The sequence below is a fragment of the Marmota monax genome, unplaced genomic scaffold (assembly GCF_021218885.2).
Source record: "Marmota monax isolate L192 unplaced genomic scaffold, Marmota_monax_Labrador192_F-V1.1 WCK01_AAM20220418_F8-fsc00052, whole genome shotgun sequence".
NCBI lineage: Eukaryota > Metazoa > Chordata > Mammalia > Rodentia > Sciuridae > Marmota > Marmota monax.
In genome coordinates this window covers 2,341,186-2,358,893 of record NW_026693473.1, presented here as the reverse complement: position 1 = coordinate 2,358,893, position 17,708 = coordinate 2,341,186, and the positions used below count along the sequence as shown (strand labels likewise).

Genomic DNA, 17,708 nt, shown 5'->3' with positions numbered 1-17,708 from the left:
CAGATATATGGAAGTAGAGAAAATTCCAGAGAAAGATTATAAAAAACTGAATACTAAAATGTTCAGTGAATGAAAAGGAGATCTAAGGAATGAATTCAGAGACCAAATACAAGAGATGAAAGACCATATCAATAAGTAGCAATAATGAAAATAAATCAGAAATCCTGGAAATGAAAATTAAAATGAATCCAATTAAAAATTCACTTGAAAGCATCACCAACAGATAGATTGGATAGAAAATACAACTTCAGCCTTTGAATACAGGGTATACAAACTTAAGTACAGAGGTATGCAATAAAGGGGACACAATGATCAGAATATACAAGAACTCTGAGACAACATTAAGATACCAAATCTGAGAGTCATTGGGGTAGAAAAGAACACAGAGATATAGGCTAAAGGCATTAAGAATATTTTGAGATAGTTATAGAAAACTTCCCCCATATCAGAAATGAGAGGGATATCCACATAGGACCCCAAGTAGGCAAGATAAGAAGAGAAGTTCTCAGAGACACATCACAATCAAAATGCCTAACATTGATAATGAGGAAAGAATATTAAAAGCTACAAGAGAGAAACATCAGGTCACATTTTAAGGTAAAACAATAAGGCTTACATCTGACTTCTCAACTCAGACACTAAATTCAAGGAGATATTCCAAGTACTAAAAGAAAACAACTGCCAATCAAGATTGCTATACCCAGCAAATAATAAAGTTCAGTGGGGAAATAAAAATTTTCCATGACAAGGATAAACTAAAAGAATATAGGGCCACCAGGCCAGCACTATATAAGATACTCAAACTGCAGAGAGAATACAAAAACAAATCCCAATGCTCCCAAATAGGTGAAGATCAATGGAAGACTATTCATCTAAATGAGAAGACAGAATTAAATATAACAAAAAAAAATCAAAATGGTAGGAAATCACACATATTCACAATTACACTGAATGTAATTGCTCTAAACTCCCCCAATTAAAAGTCACAGATTAGCATAATGGATTAAAAAAAAAAACAAGATCCAACTATATACTGTTTGTAAGAGACTAGTAAGCAAAGACACTAACCCAATGAAGGTAAAAGGAAAAATTATTCCAAACAAATGGAGTCTGTAAACAAGCTGAAGTAGCTACTCTTGCATCTGGCAAAGCAGATTTCAAGCAAAAATTAAACAGAAGAGACAAAGAAGGCCACCATATCCTAGTAAAGTGAACAACCCAACAAGAAGATATATAAATGACAGTAAATATATGCCATGCCCCAAATGTCAGCACACCTCATTAAAAAAAAAAAAAAAAAAACCCTGACATTAAATCCTAGCTAGACCCCAATACAATAATATTGGGTTATTTCAACACATTCTTATTACCAACAGATAGGTCATCAAAGTATGAAATCAATAAAGATATATCCAACCTAAATAATGTAAATGGTCCTAATAAATACCTACAGAATATTTCACTCTAAGAGAGTGAAAAACATCATCTTCTCAGCAGCTCATGGAATCTTTTCCCAAACAGACCCATATTCTAGGTCACAATGTAATTATTAGCAAATAAAAAAAAATCAATATAATCCCATGTATCCTATTTAATCATAATGGAGTGAAACTAGCAATCAATAGGAAAAAAGTTACAAACTACATAATCATATGGATATTGACTATCCTTTTAAATGAAGAATGGATCAAAGATGAAAGAAGAAATCAAGAAATTCTTAGAAACAAATGGGAACAGAGACACAATATATCAAAATTTCTGGGATGGTATAAAAGCAATTCTAAGAAATTTACAGCATTGAGTATCTACATTTTAAAAAAACTGAGAAAACAAAATAAATAAGCTTATGCTCTACCACAAGTCCTTATAAAAGGAAGAACAAACTAACACAAGGCTCAGTAGAAGACTGGAAATAACAAATATCAGAGCCAAAATTAATGAAATTGAGAATTAAAAAAACACTACAAATGATCAATGCAACAAAGAGTTGGTTATTTGAAAATATAAATAATATTGACAAACCCTTACCCAAACCAAAAGAAAGAAAAGAACCAAATCAACAAAATTATAGATAAAAAAGTAAATATCATCACAGATCATTTGGAAATCCAGAGGATCACTGGAATTCCATTTTGAAAATTTATACTCCAATAAACTGGAAAATCTAGAAGACACTGAGAAATTTCCAATACATATTACCTGCCCAAATTGAACAAAGTAGATATAGAAAACCTTAATAGCATGTAAGGAACCTGGATATCAAGTAATGAAATTGAAATAGCAATCAAAGCCTAACCAAAACAAAAAAACAAAAAAACCAGACAAACCAAAAAAAAAAAAAAAAAAAAGCCCAGAAGCATTTGTATTCTCATCTGAGATCTACCAGACCTTTGAGAAAGACTGCTATTCCTTTTTAAGCAACTTCCATGAAATTGAAAGGGAGGTAATACCCCCAAATACATTCTGTGAAGCTAGTATAATACTGATACCAAAATCAAGAAAAGAGAATTACAGACCAATATCCCTGAAGAACATCCTGATTCCTTAATAAAATATTAGAAAACTGCATTAAAAAATACCTTAAGAAGACAAAAAAACATGATCAACTGTGCTTCAACCCAGGGATCCAAGAATGATTTAACATATGCAAATTAACAAACATAACTCACCACTTAAACAGAATTAAGAAAAAGAATCATATGATTGTCTCAATAGATGCAGAAAAGACCTTTGATAAAATACAGCACCTATTCGTGTTAAAATATGCTGGAGAAACTAGGGATAGAAGGAACTTTCCCAACATTATAAAGGCTATAAATGATAAACCCAAAGCCAACATTATATTGAACAGAGAGAACCGAAATCATTTCCTCTAATACCAAGAAAAGGACTCTCCACTCTCATCACTTCTACTAATATAGTTCTCAAAACTCTAGCCCAAGCAATCAAGCAAGAGAAGAAAATTAAAGGGATACAAATTGGAAAAGAAAAGCCCAAACTATCTCTGTTGATGACATGATCTATATTTAGAAGACCCAAAAAACTCCACCAAAATAATTCTAGAGCTTATAAACAAATATAGCAAAGTATCAGGATACAAGATCAACATTCATAAATCAACAGCTTTCCTATATTCCAACAGTGATTCAGCTGAGAAAGAAATCAGGAAAACCATAGTTTTTACCATAACCTCAAACATATGCACACACACAAACACCTGGAGGTGAAAGATCTCTACAATGAAAACTAAAGAACACTGAAGAAAGAAATTGAAGAATACCTTAGAAGATGAAAAGATGTCCCATGTACTTGGATAGGCAGAATTAATATTGTCAAAATAACCATACTACCAAAATCACTGTACAAATTCAATGCAATCCCCATCAAAATATCAAGATATTCTTCAAAGAACAAGAAAAAGGAAACAGTTTCTTAAATTCATTTGGAAGAATAAGAGACCCATAATAGCCAAAGCAATACTGAGCAAGAAGAGTGATTCAAGAAACAACACAATATCAGATCTCAAACTGTATTACAGAGCTAAATAGTTCAAAAAAAAAGAAAAAATAGCATTGTTCTGGAATCAAAATAGACATGGAAGGCCAATCGAATAGAACAGATGACACAGAGACAAAGTCAAATACTTACAGCCATCTGATATTTGACAAAGGTACCAAAAATATATGTTGGAGAAAAGACAATCTTTTAAACAAATGGTGCAGGGAAAACTGCACCATGTAGAAGAATAAAATTAGATCCCTACCTCTCACCCTGCATAAAAGTTAACTCAAAATGGATCAAAGACTTAGGAATTAGACCAGAAACCTAGCAACTACAAGAAGAAAACATAGGGTCAACACTCCCATCATATAGGGCAGGCACAACTTCCTCAACAAGATCCCTATTCTCAAGAAATAAAACCATGGATCAATAAATGGAATGCCAACAAATTAAAAACCTTCAGCACATCAAAGAAAATTAAGAACATACAGAGAATGCCTCAAAACGGGAGAAAATCTTTACCAGCTCCTCTGACGAGGGATTAATATGCAGAACATGTAAAGAACTAAAACAAGTTAACACCAAAAATAAATAAACCAATAAATAAATGGGCAAAAGAACTAAACAGACATCTCTCAAAAGAAGAAACTCAAATGGTCAACAAATATATGAAAAAAGTGTTCAATATCTCTAGCAATCAGGGAAATGCAAATTAAAACTACACTGAGATTTCATTTCCCTCCACTCAGAATAGCAATTATCAAGAACACAAATAATAATAAATACTGGTGAGGATGCAAGGGAAAAGGTACAGTAATGCATTGTCATTGAAACTGAAAATTAGTATAACCACTCTGGAAAGCAGGATGAACTTTACTCAAAAAACTAGTACTAGAACCACCAATATGAACCAGCTATCCACTCCTTGGCATTTTTCCAAAAGACCTAAAACAATCATACTATAGAAACAGAGCCAGTTTCATATTTATAGCAGCACAATTCCTAGTAGCCAAATTTTGGAATCAGTCCAGAAACCCATCAATAGACAAATGAATCAAGAAAATCTGGTATATATACACAATGGAGTTTTACTCAGTCATAAAAACAATGAAATAATGATATTTTCTGGTAAATATATGGAAATGGAGAATATCATGCTAAGTGAAATAAGCCAGACTCATAAAATCAAGGGTCAATTGTTTTTTCTCATTTCTAGAAGATAGAGCAAAATAAGGGAAAGAAGGTGATAGTGGGGGAGATATCAGATATCATATATAGGAATGATCAGTAGAGTAGAAGGTAAAGAACAAGAGGGAGGAAGAAAGATGGGAAAGGCAAGGAAACATGGAATAAATTGAAGAAAATTAGGTCATGTGTAAATATAAATGTACCTAAGGGGATTTCACCATTATGTATATGCAGAAAGTGCCAATAAAAAATAAATAAAAGAGTGAAAGGGAGATCAATAGAGCAGAGAAAGAATAGGGGGAGGGAGCAGGGGAATAAAATGGGAGGGGAAAATGGGGATTGAAATAAAATTCCTTGCATGTATGATTTTGTCAACATACAGGTGCTAATAAAGGCTCTAATGGAAAAGTGGACATTATACAAAAACAGACAATTTAAGCAGAGGGAATGGAAATGCTATAAATCAAAAGCCTTGTAACAGAAATTAAGGATGCCTTTATTGGATCATATGTAGGCTGGACACAACTAGGAAAAGAATGAAGAGACCTGAAGAAATTTCTATAGGAACTTCCAAAGTGAAAATGCAAAAAGGAAAAAGAATGAGCAAGGAGAGAATATATAAAAACTGTGGGATAATTACAAAAGGTTTGATATACACATAAAACTGGGAATATCAGAAAGATGAAAGCAATAAAGAGAAGCAATATCTAAAGCAATAATGAATAATTTCCTAAAATTAATGACAGACTCCAAACCACAGTTCTATACTGCTTAGAGATCAGTAAACAGAATAAATACCAAAAAAATGCCTATAATATCATATCTAAACTGCAGAAAAATAAAAAAAAACATGTTAAAAGAAGTCAGAGAAACAAAAATTTGACCTATAGAGAACAAGGAAAAGAATTTCATCAGACTTCTCTACAGAAATCATGCAAGCAATAAGTGGATTAAAATATTTAAAGTGTTAGTTGGGTGTGGTTGTGCACACCTGTAATCCTAGTGGTTTGGGAGGATGAGGCAGGAGGATCACAAATTCAAAGCCAGGCTCAGCAAGGCCCTAAGCAACTTAGTGAGACCCTTGTCTCAAATAAAAAATAAAAAGGACTGGGGATGTTTCTCAGTGGTTAAGTGCCCCTGGGTTCAATCCCTGGTACCAAAAAAAAAAAAAAAAAAGTTAAAATGTTGGGGGGAAAAAAACACACCCTACAATTCTATACACCAGAAAATCATTCTTCAAATGTGAAGGACAAACAAAGACTTTCTCAAACAAAAATCCAGAGACTTTCCCACAAATACACCAACACATTTTTTTTCTAAAAAACAGAAACTATAGAAAAAAGTCCTTAATTCTATGTTGTTTGTCAAAAAAAAATTAATACAAAGACCCAGGTCAGTTAAAATTAAAGGGATGAAGAAAAACACCATGCTAACAATAGTAAAAAGAAAGCAAGAGTAGCTACATTTCAGACAAAGCCAAATTCAGAAAAAGGAAAACCAAGGATGAAGTTGGGCATCACATAATGGAAAAAGGGGTCAATTCCCCAAGAAGACTTAACAATTCCTGATCTGTATGTGTCTAAAAATAGAGCATCAGAGTAGATGAGGCAAAAAAATCAAAGAGAAAGAGATGAATGAATCCTCTATTTGAGCTGGACTTCAACATCCTTCTCTCAGTAATTGACAGAGCCAACAGGTCAATTATTAAAGACATAGTTGAGGGCTGGGGTTGTGGCTTGCGTAGCATGTGTGAGGCACTCGGTTTGATCTTCAGTACCACATAAAAAAATAAATAAAATGGAATTATTTTTTAAAAAAGACATAGTTGAGCTAAACACCAATTGATTGGATACACACTTTTCTCAAGTTCAAACAGAATATTTACAAAGATAAACTACATTCAAGACCATAAAACATCCCTTAACAAATTTAGAAAAATAGAAATAATACAAAACATGTTCCCAGACCACAATGCAATTAAAACTAAAAAATCAATAAAAGAAAAATAGCTGGAAAACCTCTGAATACTTAGAGATTAAACACCACATTTCTAAATAATATGTAGGTCAAAGAAGTAAGGATCCTTAAAAGGAATATTAAAATGTTTCAAGACAATTTAGCACCAGAAATTATTGAGTCTGGAAATAAGCAGAATATGAGTTGGTACAATTGGGACAGCAAAGAAAGACTAAACAAAGAAAGATGAGGAAAAAACTATAGAAATGAATAAATCATTTAACAAAATGAAGAACAACCACTCATTAGAACTAACCTCGACAGAGAGGATAAGGGCAAAAAATGCTCAAAATTTCTTGTAGTTGTGCCATTATAAAAAGAAAGAGACTGATTTCATTCAAAATGAAACTGAAAATTTCATCAAACTATAACTATTCCTTTAAAAGTAATCCATTACTACATTAAGGAAATTAGGAAAACCTTGGTCAAAAGACTTGACATTGAATTCATTTTGCGGCTTGGTGCCCCAAAGCTCTTTAAATCCTGTTTCTTCAAGATCAGCTTAAGTATTTGGATTCTTGTCCAGTATCACCGTTTTTCCTGCATTGCTATTTCTCTATAGTTTTCCAAGATCTGGGGGGTTTTATCTTGAATATTAATCTCAGCCTATATATGATCACACTAAAACAAGTAAATACAATATTTAGATTAATTGCCTACTATGACTCTACTATTTTCTTGCCTGAATCTCCATCATACCAAGTCAAGTTTATGAGTATGAGTCATTCAATAGCCTGGCTATCCTACTACCAACTACATACAACACTGTCTTTAAAATATGTATTTGCAAAGGACATTATTTAACCTCGAATAATTTTCTTGTATCAAGTAATTTGTTTGCCAATATATGAGAATAAAAAATAAATGGTTAGAAAAAGACTACTCCAACAGTGTAAAATGTTTGCAGTGATATATAGACCCTTTTTTCAAGCTAATATAAGTAACTCTTTTTTAGCTATTCTAACTTCAGCCCCATGCCATGCCTATTGCCTCTTAAATTAAAAAAAAAAAAAAAGTTTTCTAACTTTTTAAAAAATTTTAACTGATACATAAAAACAAAAATTGTACTAATTAACAGGGTGCCTTTTAATAATGGATACTTGAATATCTAGCATAATGTTTAATCAGGTTAAACATATCTCCTTGAACATATATCATTTTTCATTTTCTAATTTTTATTGGTTCTTTTTAGTTATACATGACAGTAGAATCCATTTTGACATAATTATAAAGCTTAGAATATGTCTTGCTCTAATTAAGTCTGGAAACTTCTCCTTCCCTTTAGCGGGGACTGAATTCAGGGACACTGGGCCACTGAGCCACATCCCCAGCCCAATTTTGTATTTTATTTAGAGACAGGGTCTCACTGAGTTGCTTAGTGCCTCACCATTGCTGAGGCTGGTTTTGAATTTGCGATACTCCTGCCTCAGCCTCCCAAGCCACTGAGATTACAGGTGTGTATTGTATGAAGTTCAAGAACAAGCAAGAGTAAACCATGGTGCTAGGAGTCAGAACTTAGTGGCCTCCATAAAGGGGTAGAGGTGACTGATAATTATACAGATGTAAATGACTTTCAAAATTTGTTGATCCGAGTACTTGATATCTTAAATGCGATTGTGTATAAATTATACCTGACATATTTTCCTTTCCTTTCTTATTTTTTCTTTAGCTACCAACTTTCAGATGCTCAACTTAGAACCTTGTTTTCTAGATATGTATCTTTTGTTCCGGGCTTTCTTAGAATGATATAAACAGGCATTGAAAAAAATGTCAAAATTAAATAATAATAAATATATGTATATGTATATGTATAATCCTGCTTTTTATGAAGACAAAGTATGTTATCAGGGGAAAAAAAGTATGATCTGGGGACTGAGGTTGTGGCTCAGCGGTAGAGCACTTGCCTTGCACCTGTGAGACACTTGGTTTAATCCTCACAGCACCACATAAAATAAGCAAAATAAAGGTATTGTATCCATCTGAAACTAAAAAAAAATTAATTTATAAAAAGAAGTAATCTGAAGATAAATCTTTGATGCTTATATTGAGCTGAACAATAAAACTAAAAATTTTTCAGCCCTTTTAAGAAGAAACAAATAAAATAGAAACTGTGACTGAGTTATTCTGGTATGTTAATAGTCCCAATAAAAGTATTAGACTTGTTATAGAAGTGAATAGAAGAATGTTTGGCTAAATTAATGCATCAAAGCACAAAAAGAAAAATAGCAAAAAAATTATAAAATGTTTCAAAAATAGCATAAGTACAAGAAAAAGGGGAAGAAAGGCAGCAAAGAAAATGATTTTTAATAAGACTTTCATAGAAGTTATAAAGAATGAATTAAAGTATACAAATTATGCAAATTATCATATAAATCATAAAAAATGGTTCATAGAGTATGTACTTGCTTTGAAAATTCATTTCTAAAAAAATAATGGCTCAATTAGGAAGTGACCTGTGTAGAATTATATGTAAATAAGCCTTTAATAAGTGTTTACATAATAAGTGACATCACCAAATTACACTGTGTAGCTATTGCAAAGTACAATAATATATTGACTATTACCTCAAAGATAAAGGAATTTTGGTTAAAATGGAACTGGAATAAACAAAGAAAAATTCAATGATGTGCTACCAAAGGATAGCAGCACATCAGAATAAGGAACTTTCTGAATTATATAAGAAACCAATAAACATAGTATACACATTATTTATAATAAATAAATAAATGCCCCTCATTTGTATTCTGATCATCCTCTTAACCACATTCCAATTCAGTTACTCAAGAATGTTTAGCCTATTCGCCTGAGTCTTAAATAGGTTATAACTTAGGAGAAATCCAAGTTAGAAATAACATACTTTAACCAGTTTACTTTCAGCTTGTTGCTCTACAACCTTATTCTAAGCACTACAAAGTCCCTCCAAAAACTTAATTCATATTTAAAAATTAATATCCAGTGGCATCTGCAAAATCCACCCCACTGTTAATTCACTTTGGCAAATACTTTGTCTTTTGGCTTCTCTTTACTAACATTCTTACTAAAGCCCACCCTATGGGGCATCACAAAATAGAATGGCTTACATTGACTTGAAAATATTTTTTTCAACCCCTTAGACAATTTTACCATCTGTACAAAACAGCTTTCAAAAGTTGTATTTGTCCTCTTATAGTGCACCCACTTGTTCACGTAGAGCCTTCCAGTTCAGAAGGGAATCAGTTTTAATTAACATATCCAAAAGCACAGGTTAACTGATTTTATCAAAAACCCTATGCATTTATAACTTTAAGTCAAGTGAAAATACAGTGTGGACCTTGTTTGAATCTCAATCAAGAGATGTAGGAGTTTGGATCAGGGTAGCAGTGCAAGCAATAAAGACACAAGATCAGCTTTGGTATATATTTTGAAGAAATAGAACAGGATCATCTATATTCTCAAGTCTCTCTGCTTCCTTAGGAATTTATCATATTTTGTCTTTTTCAGAAAATAAGAAAGGTGAATGAAAAATACTAGATTCAAGAACTGAACAACAGAATATTAAACTTACCTATGATTCTTACCAAACTTGCAGACCTAAGGATATCATTTCAATTTTCTGGCCTCAGATGTTTTATCAGTAAAATTACAATATTTACACTTTCTTTGCCTTGCCTTTCTCACATGACCATTATGAAGTTCCAATATCTTAAAGATAAAGCTCTCAAAACTAATTTTAACTTACTATATTAATTAAAACTAATTTTAACACACTAGATTAACAAAAACTCTGCAATTTCACTGTACCACACACAGACACTTAATGGTTCACTAAATGCTTAAAACTAGTAAACTACTCTTCAATACCCACATTTTACTGCTACCAGATTAATTAGGTGTGGTCCAGGTTAGCCACCTGGATGAAAATAATTTATAACACACACATACATGTATATATATACTTACGTATATGTATACACACACATAGATGTAACATTGAGTTTGTTTCAAAAGCCTAAGTCCTTACACTTTAATAAAACAGCAAGTTATACATACAAACTTGTAATGATTTATAGGAGATCCACACAGAACTCCAGAGTAACTATAGTCACTCATTGCACTGAGGCCTGAGTAAATTAGGGAGAAGACACAGAGGCTATGGTAGCCTAGGCAAGAGATGGCCACTCAATAAAATAAATCTTGGTCATTAATCAAGTGATTTGTAAATTAATATATATGTTTTCAATTAAAATGGTTAAGACACATCATTAGTAACAGTTTTCTGCTTTAATCTCTTTCAATTAATTAACCATGTATACACTGCTTCATTCATTTAAAAAGCATATCAATGCCTACTGTAATGGTTCTCAATATTAACTATACATAAAAATCTCCTGTAGGGCCCTTTTTAAAAATGCAACTGTCTAGGCCCTATCCCTAGGGATTTTGATTCTCCAAGACTGGAGTGAGGCCAGAGTCTCTTTTAGACAACAGAGTTGATAAACACTGGCCTGCTAATTGATGTACACTCTAACAATAAGGAAGTAAAAAACTAAAATAAAACATATTTTCACTTCAAAGAGTTCATAGTATAATAGCAGTGATAGGTTTTTTAAAAATCACAAGGTGCTAAATTTACACTATAGATAAATGTCAGGTGCCATACGAAAACAAAAGAGAAAAAATAAATAAAATAACCTGGGTAGGTAGATGAGGAGGCAGTGGCCAGAGCCAGTTTCACAGTGGTAGTGACTGACACGATAAAGGTTAAATTGGGAGTTCTTCAATTACATTAAAGGTGGAAGAAAGCATTCTAGTCAGAGGCTACAGAACAAGAAAAAGCATAAGATATGTAACAATATAATGCTTTCAGGGAGCCTAAAATGCCTTAGGAACCAGAGAAATGAGGATGGAAAGGTAAAAAGGAACTCCTTCTGAAGGGAACTATATGGAAGTTAAGCAGTTTGAAATGAATTGTATAAAGCAGTGGCTTAAAATTGTACTTCAAAGAATTCAAGTTCATATCTTTCACAAATAACAGGGGCATTGAAATACATGCTGAATTTAAAACAAGATGTAGTAAATTGATGTGCTCATCTTTTTTTTTCCTATGTTCTTCTTATAGTTATTTCATTGGCTGCAAAGGGTACAGCTTTACACTTTTTTTTTAAAGCTAACAATGCCCTCATATCTGTCTGTGGATATTATACAACAAAAACCAAATATTTTTAAAATTTATCTTCACAGATATATAACTTGTTATAATTTATAAGATAAATATATGCCAAAAAGTACATTCTTTTACTTTTCCTAATAAGTGTTATTTACCAGGGTTTCACATAAAGTTTTTTTTGTTTTTTTTTTTTTTTGTAGAGAACCCCTGCTCTAGGGAAATCAACATAGAATTTTTAACAGGAAAATGACAAAATTAACATTGTATTTCAGAAATAACATTATTACAACAAACTGACGTGTAATGAGGTAAAACAAAAAGTGAGGAAATGAGTTAAGAAGTGGTTTCAAGAGGCCACGCAAGAAAATATGATGGAATGAACAAGTACTGGTAATGGACAAAAGAGAATAAATTTCAGAAACACTAGGAAATAGAATGACTTGATGACTCATCAGATAGTAGGGGGGGCGATTTTCTAGATGCACATTTTAATTATGGCCATGTTGAAAAGGTAGAAAAGGAGTTGGCCAGAAGGTGCCAACTCCTCAGAACTCAGAATAAAATGTTCATTGGCACATTTAATCAGTGAGTTGAAATGAAGTCCCCATTTTAGTAATAGCTCTAATTATGGAATTTTCTCAATCCATTTTTATATATTTTATTATAGACTAGGTACCCTATAATACAATTATAACCACTTTTTAAAATTAACTATATTCCTATTCAAAAATGCCATAGTATTTTCCCCATTTAGTAAGACTTCAGTACTATTGGTACATAGTTTATATAGATATCTATCCTTATAATTTATTTGGAAATCATTACCTATTATTGTAATATATGTTATTATAAGATATATTTGTTCCACTATTAAAAAAGGCAATTTTTAAAATTTTAACAATACAATGTACATTTTATCACCCTTTCCAATCTATGCAAATACCTTCACCTTATTGTCTTCTCTCATTTTCCAATAACCTCTTACAGATAAGAAGAGGTGAAATATTTATTCCCATAATACAGATGCAGGAATGAAATTTCAAGGGAGATAAATGCCTTGCCCAAGATAATCTAGCTGGCAAACAATAGAACTTTTACTTAAAATACAAATTTTCTGAATCCTAAGCCAGTGTTCTTCCTACCATGCCATATATTTTTGAAGTAGTACATACTTAACTGCTGCCACTTCCATGACCATCTCTTGTCTGAACAGGTAGATGACTACGTATTCCATTTTATTTTCTTACATTCACATATTTTTCTGAAATATTTGATCTGAATATTTTCTCTACCAGCTTTATATCCTCAAATGCCCATGCCAGTCTGCTTTTTTATACTAATATATCCCTAGCAAAATTCTCCAGAATCACTATTACATCCATGAATTGAGGGAATTTGAAAAAAATTTTCAGAATCTGGGAATAGAAATAGCAATATGTCCAAGTTTAGCGCATCAAAGCCTAATCCCCCTACCTAGTTAGTTCAAATTTGGCCTCTGGGACTCTCTTGCACATTTGCCTCATCACCCCTATTAAGCCATTCTTCAATCTGACAAACTATCTGTTATTTCATATTGAGAAAAAAATCAATATTGTAAAAAAATTTCACAGTGAGTTAAAATTAAATCTGTTTGTTTAATCTAATTCTGAATAAAATTGGCTTTTAAATTATTAATAACTCCAGATTTAATGCTTTTATGACAACCTACTAGGAATACAGGCTGAAGCAATTATTGATACTTATTTCATGTATACATTATTTTTTACTACAAAAACTATTGAATAATTCCAAAAAGAATTTCCTTAAATTATCAATATTTGGTTCTTAATTTCTGTGATTTCTAATTTTACTATTTTTTCTTATGTATTCAAGCACATTTATAAAACTATATTCATTTGTATGAGACAAATGACTTAAAGCTTTTTCTTGCATAAACCATGTCAAAAGTACATTTCAAAGTAACCCAAAAAAGTGCAATAAAGATTATAAATCACTTTAGATCAAAAATGATATTATAATATCTCAACATATTAACATAATGCTTGTTTTATAAATTCTCATCTCATCCTATTGGAAACTATATATTTTTTGCTTATTCATTAGAAATTCAACATCAGAGTATAATTACCTAAAATATTTTCTCACTAAACTGCACATTAACTATTTTTGAGTTCTTACAAGTAGTAAGACCATGAATTTGTTTATATATACATTTATGAAGAGTCTAAAAATCTGGGGATATTTTTATGTTATGTTCATAATTTTAAGGCAATGCCACTGGATCCTTTAAAAAATAGATATATTTATGTAGCCATTATCTACTTCATTCTAGCAACACGTTAATACTTTATTCGTTTTATACTGAACAGTAAAACAGAATAACAATTAGTTTCTCTGAATGCTAGTTCAGGAAAACAAGTGATTATCTTCTTCAGTTTACTACTCATACATAAATATTATATTTTGTCCTCTATTGGGTGGACAAAACATCTTGCAAATTCTACTTTTTGTGTGTACTTATTTCTTTCGCTAAACTGTCATTGCTTTTTAAGTTGATGCCAAAGTTGAAATGTCTTTGTTAACTCAAACTGACCTACCCACAGGGTTCTCTGCACCAGACTCTGATGCTGGCATCTCAACAATTTCCAGTACCTAATGTATGTGGGTTTATGTATGTTCCCCTTGTTCCTTTGCAACAACAAAGAATTGATAGGCATTAAACCAACTCAAAACTTACCTTGCAAATTTGGAAATACTCTGAAGTCAGGGTCTCCTGAATCTCCTCTCTAAGAATCCCTGCAGTTGCTCCTGGATGCAGGGAACCACTTCCAGCCCCACCACCACTGTTACTGCCACTGCTGCTACCACTGCCAGGGGAGGAGGCAGTTAAGCCATCCAAAACTTTTCGGAAATTAAACTTCTTCATTTTAAACACTGTTGAGAAATTCAAAGGAAAGAAGAAAGGGGCCACTTAACACATGGAATCAGATCAGGAAAAGCTTTTATCTTTTCATTAGCCAAGCCAATCTCCATTTTATGAGCATTGGCTATAACTGGGGAAGAAAAAGAAAAAGAGGCTTCATTTTGTCAAATTTGAATTCTTAAAAAAAAAAAAACACGTATCTTTATAAAATAAATAAATAAAACACAACTCCAAGAGCAACAGTATTCTCTCCTCATATATAAGATTTTCAAGGGCTTTCTCCCCAGCTGTAGCTACGCTTTATCAGCACTGGGGTAAAAATAAAAGGCAGTGTCATCATCGTCATTAGCATTATATCATCATTATTATACAATCAAACCAGAGTCCAATAGACTAAGACCCCCCTGTGTCTCTCTTAAAGGCGGGCTTTCTTCTAAAGGTTCAGTTCAGAATATTTTATTTCCAGAAAAACGATGTTGCGGGGGGAGCCAGTATTTACTCTGCCACCATCTTCCGGGCTCTCTCCCCATCATATTCAACGCTCTTTTTCTTACTAGAGAATTTGGGCAGTGAGGGGCAAAAGTGCCTTTTTCCGTCCCCAAACCCAACAGCCCGAGTCCCAAAATCATTTGGGGGTGACCCAGAGGCTCAGCCGACGGGAGGGGCGAGAGGCGACCACAGCTGCCTCCACTTGTCCCTCCACCTCCCCCTCCCTCTCCCGATCTCCTGCCCCCTTTTCTCCCCGCGTCGCTTGCTCCCACCCCCAGCCCGCAGCCCGCAGCCGCCGCGGCTCTCGCCCGCCCGCGGTCCGCTCTCTCCGCAGCAAGGTGGCGGCTCTCAGAGGACGTGAGGTGGTGGCGGCAACGGCTGCAGCCCGAACCCGACGCTCCGGTGTCCCTCCCCTGGGCCGAGCACCGTGGCGCGGAGCTCCCGCCCGCGGGAGCGCGAACACACAAACACCCTCACACCGCCGCGCGCCCAGCTGGAACACACACAAACACTCTCACAGATATTCTCGCGGGCGCACTCACACAAGCGGGCGCACTCACACAAGCACACGCGCGCGCGCACACACACACGTACACACACACAGAGACACACACAGGTGTGAGCCAGCCGCGGCTGGACGGCCGTGGCGTCCCTGCACGATGAATATCTGACCCAGGACTAGGCACCTTCCTCAGACGCCACTAGCCGCCTGCCAGCCCGGGAAGCTGAAGGCGTGTAGGGCGGTGAGCTCGCAGGCGTTGGTCCGGCCGAGCTGGGGCCGCTTCTCCGATCCCTCAGGTCGCGGCGCCAGGCGCTCTCCGAGGTCCTAACCGAGCAGGCGGGCTCCACCACAGGCTCCGCCCTCCCGCCGTGGGAGGCAAGCCCCGCCCCGATACGGCCCCTCTTTCGCCCCGCCCCCCCCTCCTCGGCTGCGCGGGCGGGGAGAAGGGTGGAGCGGTCTGGGACGTCAAAGGGCCGGAGCTGCCTTGCCGCCAATCCTATGCTCCATATCGCCAAGTTCCGTAGTCTCCAGGCGCGGAAGAAATTAGAGGATAGGCCGGAGAAAAAGCCAATGAAAGGGGGAGGGGAGAATTTAGAAAAGTAGGTGAGGTATTTGATTGACAGCAATTTTGGCCAGTACACCCCGGCGGTGCTTTGAGGGCTGTAATTGGTGCTACCTGTTGAAGGACGCAAGTGTAAATTAATAGAATGCTTGCAAACATGCGAACTGGATCGACTGGAGTCCGAGTCTGCAGAGCTCCCTTAGCTCCTGCTTTGGGTGATGTTATGAACTGGACATGTGTTTTGTAGCTTTTCACCTCCGAAAACCTCTTCCCGCTCGCCAGGTGCATCTATTGAGCTCTCTTCACCTACCCTGCCAGCTGCGCTCAACTTCTATTTGCGATTAACCTCTACTGAGCTGTTACCAATTTATGGCTTGACGGGTCATTTCTGCCAGAATGAATTGCATTTCAATTGGGTTTTGACATATGTAGGCTTGAAGATCCTAATGATTTGATTACTCACCTTGTTCACTCTTAGAAGTGCAATTACTCCTTTCAGTCATCTTCACATATCGAAAGTTAATTTTTAAGAGAAGTCTTTCTCTCAGCAAACCTTGTCGATAATACACTTCAAACTTTTTCTGTGAGTCACAATAATCATTTTGGAAGCTGCGCCATTGGGTGCAGTGCATCTGGATGGAAAGATGTCGTTTTGAGCACTGACTTGCTATCGAACTGGGGAAAATTTGGACCTAGTTCTGTCAGTCTGTGAAAAGGAAAGCTGCTCACAACTAACTGTATACTTCAGTTAGGGCAACACAACGGAGCTCATAAGTAATCATCTCAAATATTTATTGTCTTATATCTTACAGATCTAGAATGACACCTGTCCCCATCGCACCCTTCATTCAGAATGGGGGTGGTAGAGAAAGAAGACAACTTGCAAGAGATATGACTTGCCTAAGCACATAGCAAGGAAGTAGTAGAAAAGGAATAGAGCGCAGTTTTTCAGATCCTCAACTCAATGCTCATACTCCCATTTCGAATGTCTGTTTACTCTTTTTTGTGACTCCTTATACTGTCTCTTATTGTTACAACTAAACAGTAACTCTTGAAGGTAATCATGGGATTGTATGTCTCCTAACTTGTTTAGTATCTGGCACAATAATTTCCTTGTAATAGGCTCTTAAAGCATTTGAACTGTTGACTTATTAATGGTTATTAAAGACTTAAAAGATGGTACCCAATTATATCATGTTTGGGAGAGGTAAAAAACAAATGCCATGTCTATGTAACCTAGATCTTGGTAGGGTTTTGAATCCTATATTGGACTTACATATGTATGGACTCTCTTTCACCTTTTTCCTTCTTCTTGTTTTTTCTCCAAACATGGGTGCCAATTAAAGCTGAAGAGTTTGCTTTACTCTTTTTATGTCTTTTT

At 34.8% G+C, this 17,708-nt stretch overlaps 1 protein-coding gene across 7 annotated transcripts in view; it reads right to left on the bottom strand.

Moving 5' to 3' along the window:
* The window catches only part of Stxbp5l (syntaxin binding protein 5L), a 350,200-nt gene extending 334,099 nt beyond the window's left edge, over window positions 1-16,101 (bottom strand). For 5 of the 7 annotated variants that reach the window (XM_058583477.1, XM_058583480.1, XM_046457988.2 and 2 more), the window contains exons 1-2: window positions 15,950-16,101; window positions 14,589-14,785 (exon numbers count right to left, since the gene is read on the bottom strand). In XM_058583477.1, coding sequence (XP_058439460.1) covers window positions 14,589-14,777 — 189 coding nt within the window. In that variant the 5' untranslated portion in view covers window positions 14,778-14,785; window positions 15,950-16,101. Of the gene's footprint in view, window positions 1-14,588; window positions 14,786-15,877 lie in introns of all 7 variants that reach the window. The other 2 variants (XM_058583478.1, XM_058583479.1) reach the window with 2 other exon arrangements.
* Between the last annotated feature and the right edge of the window lie 1,607 nt (window positions 16,102-17,708).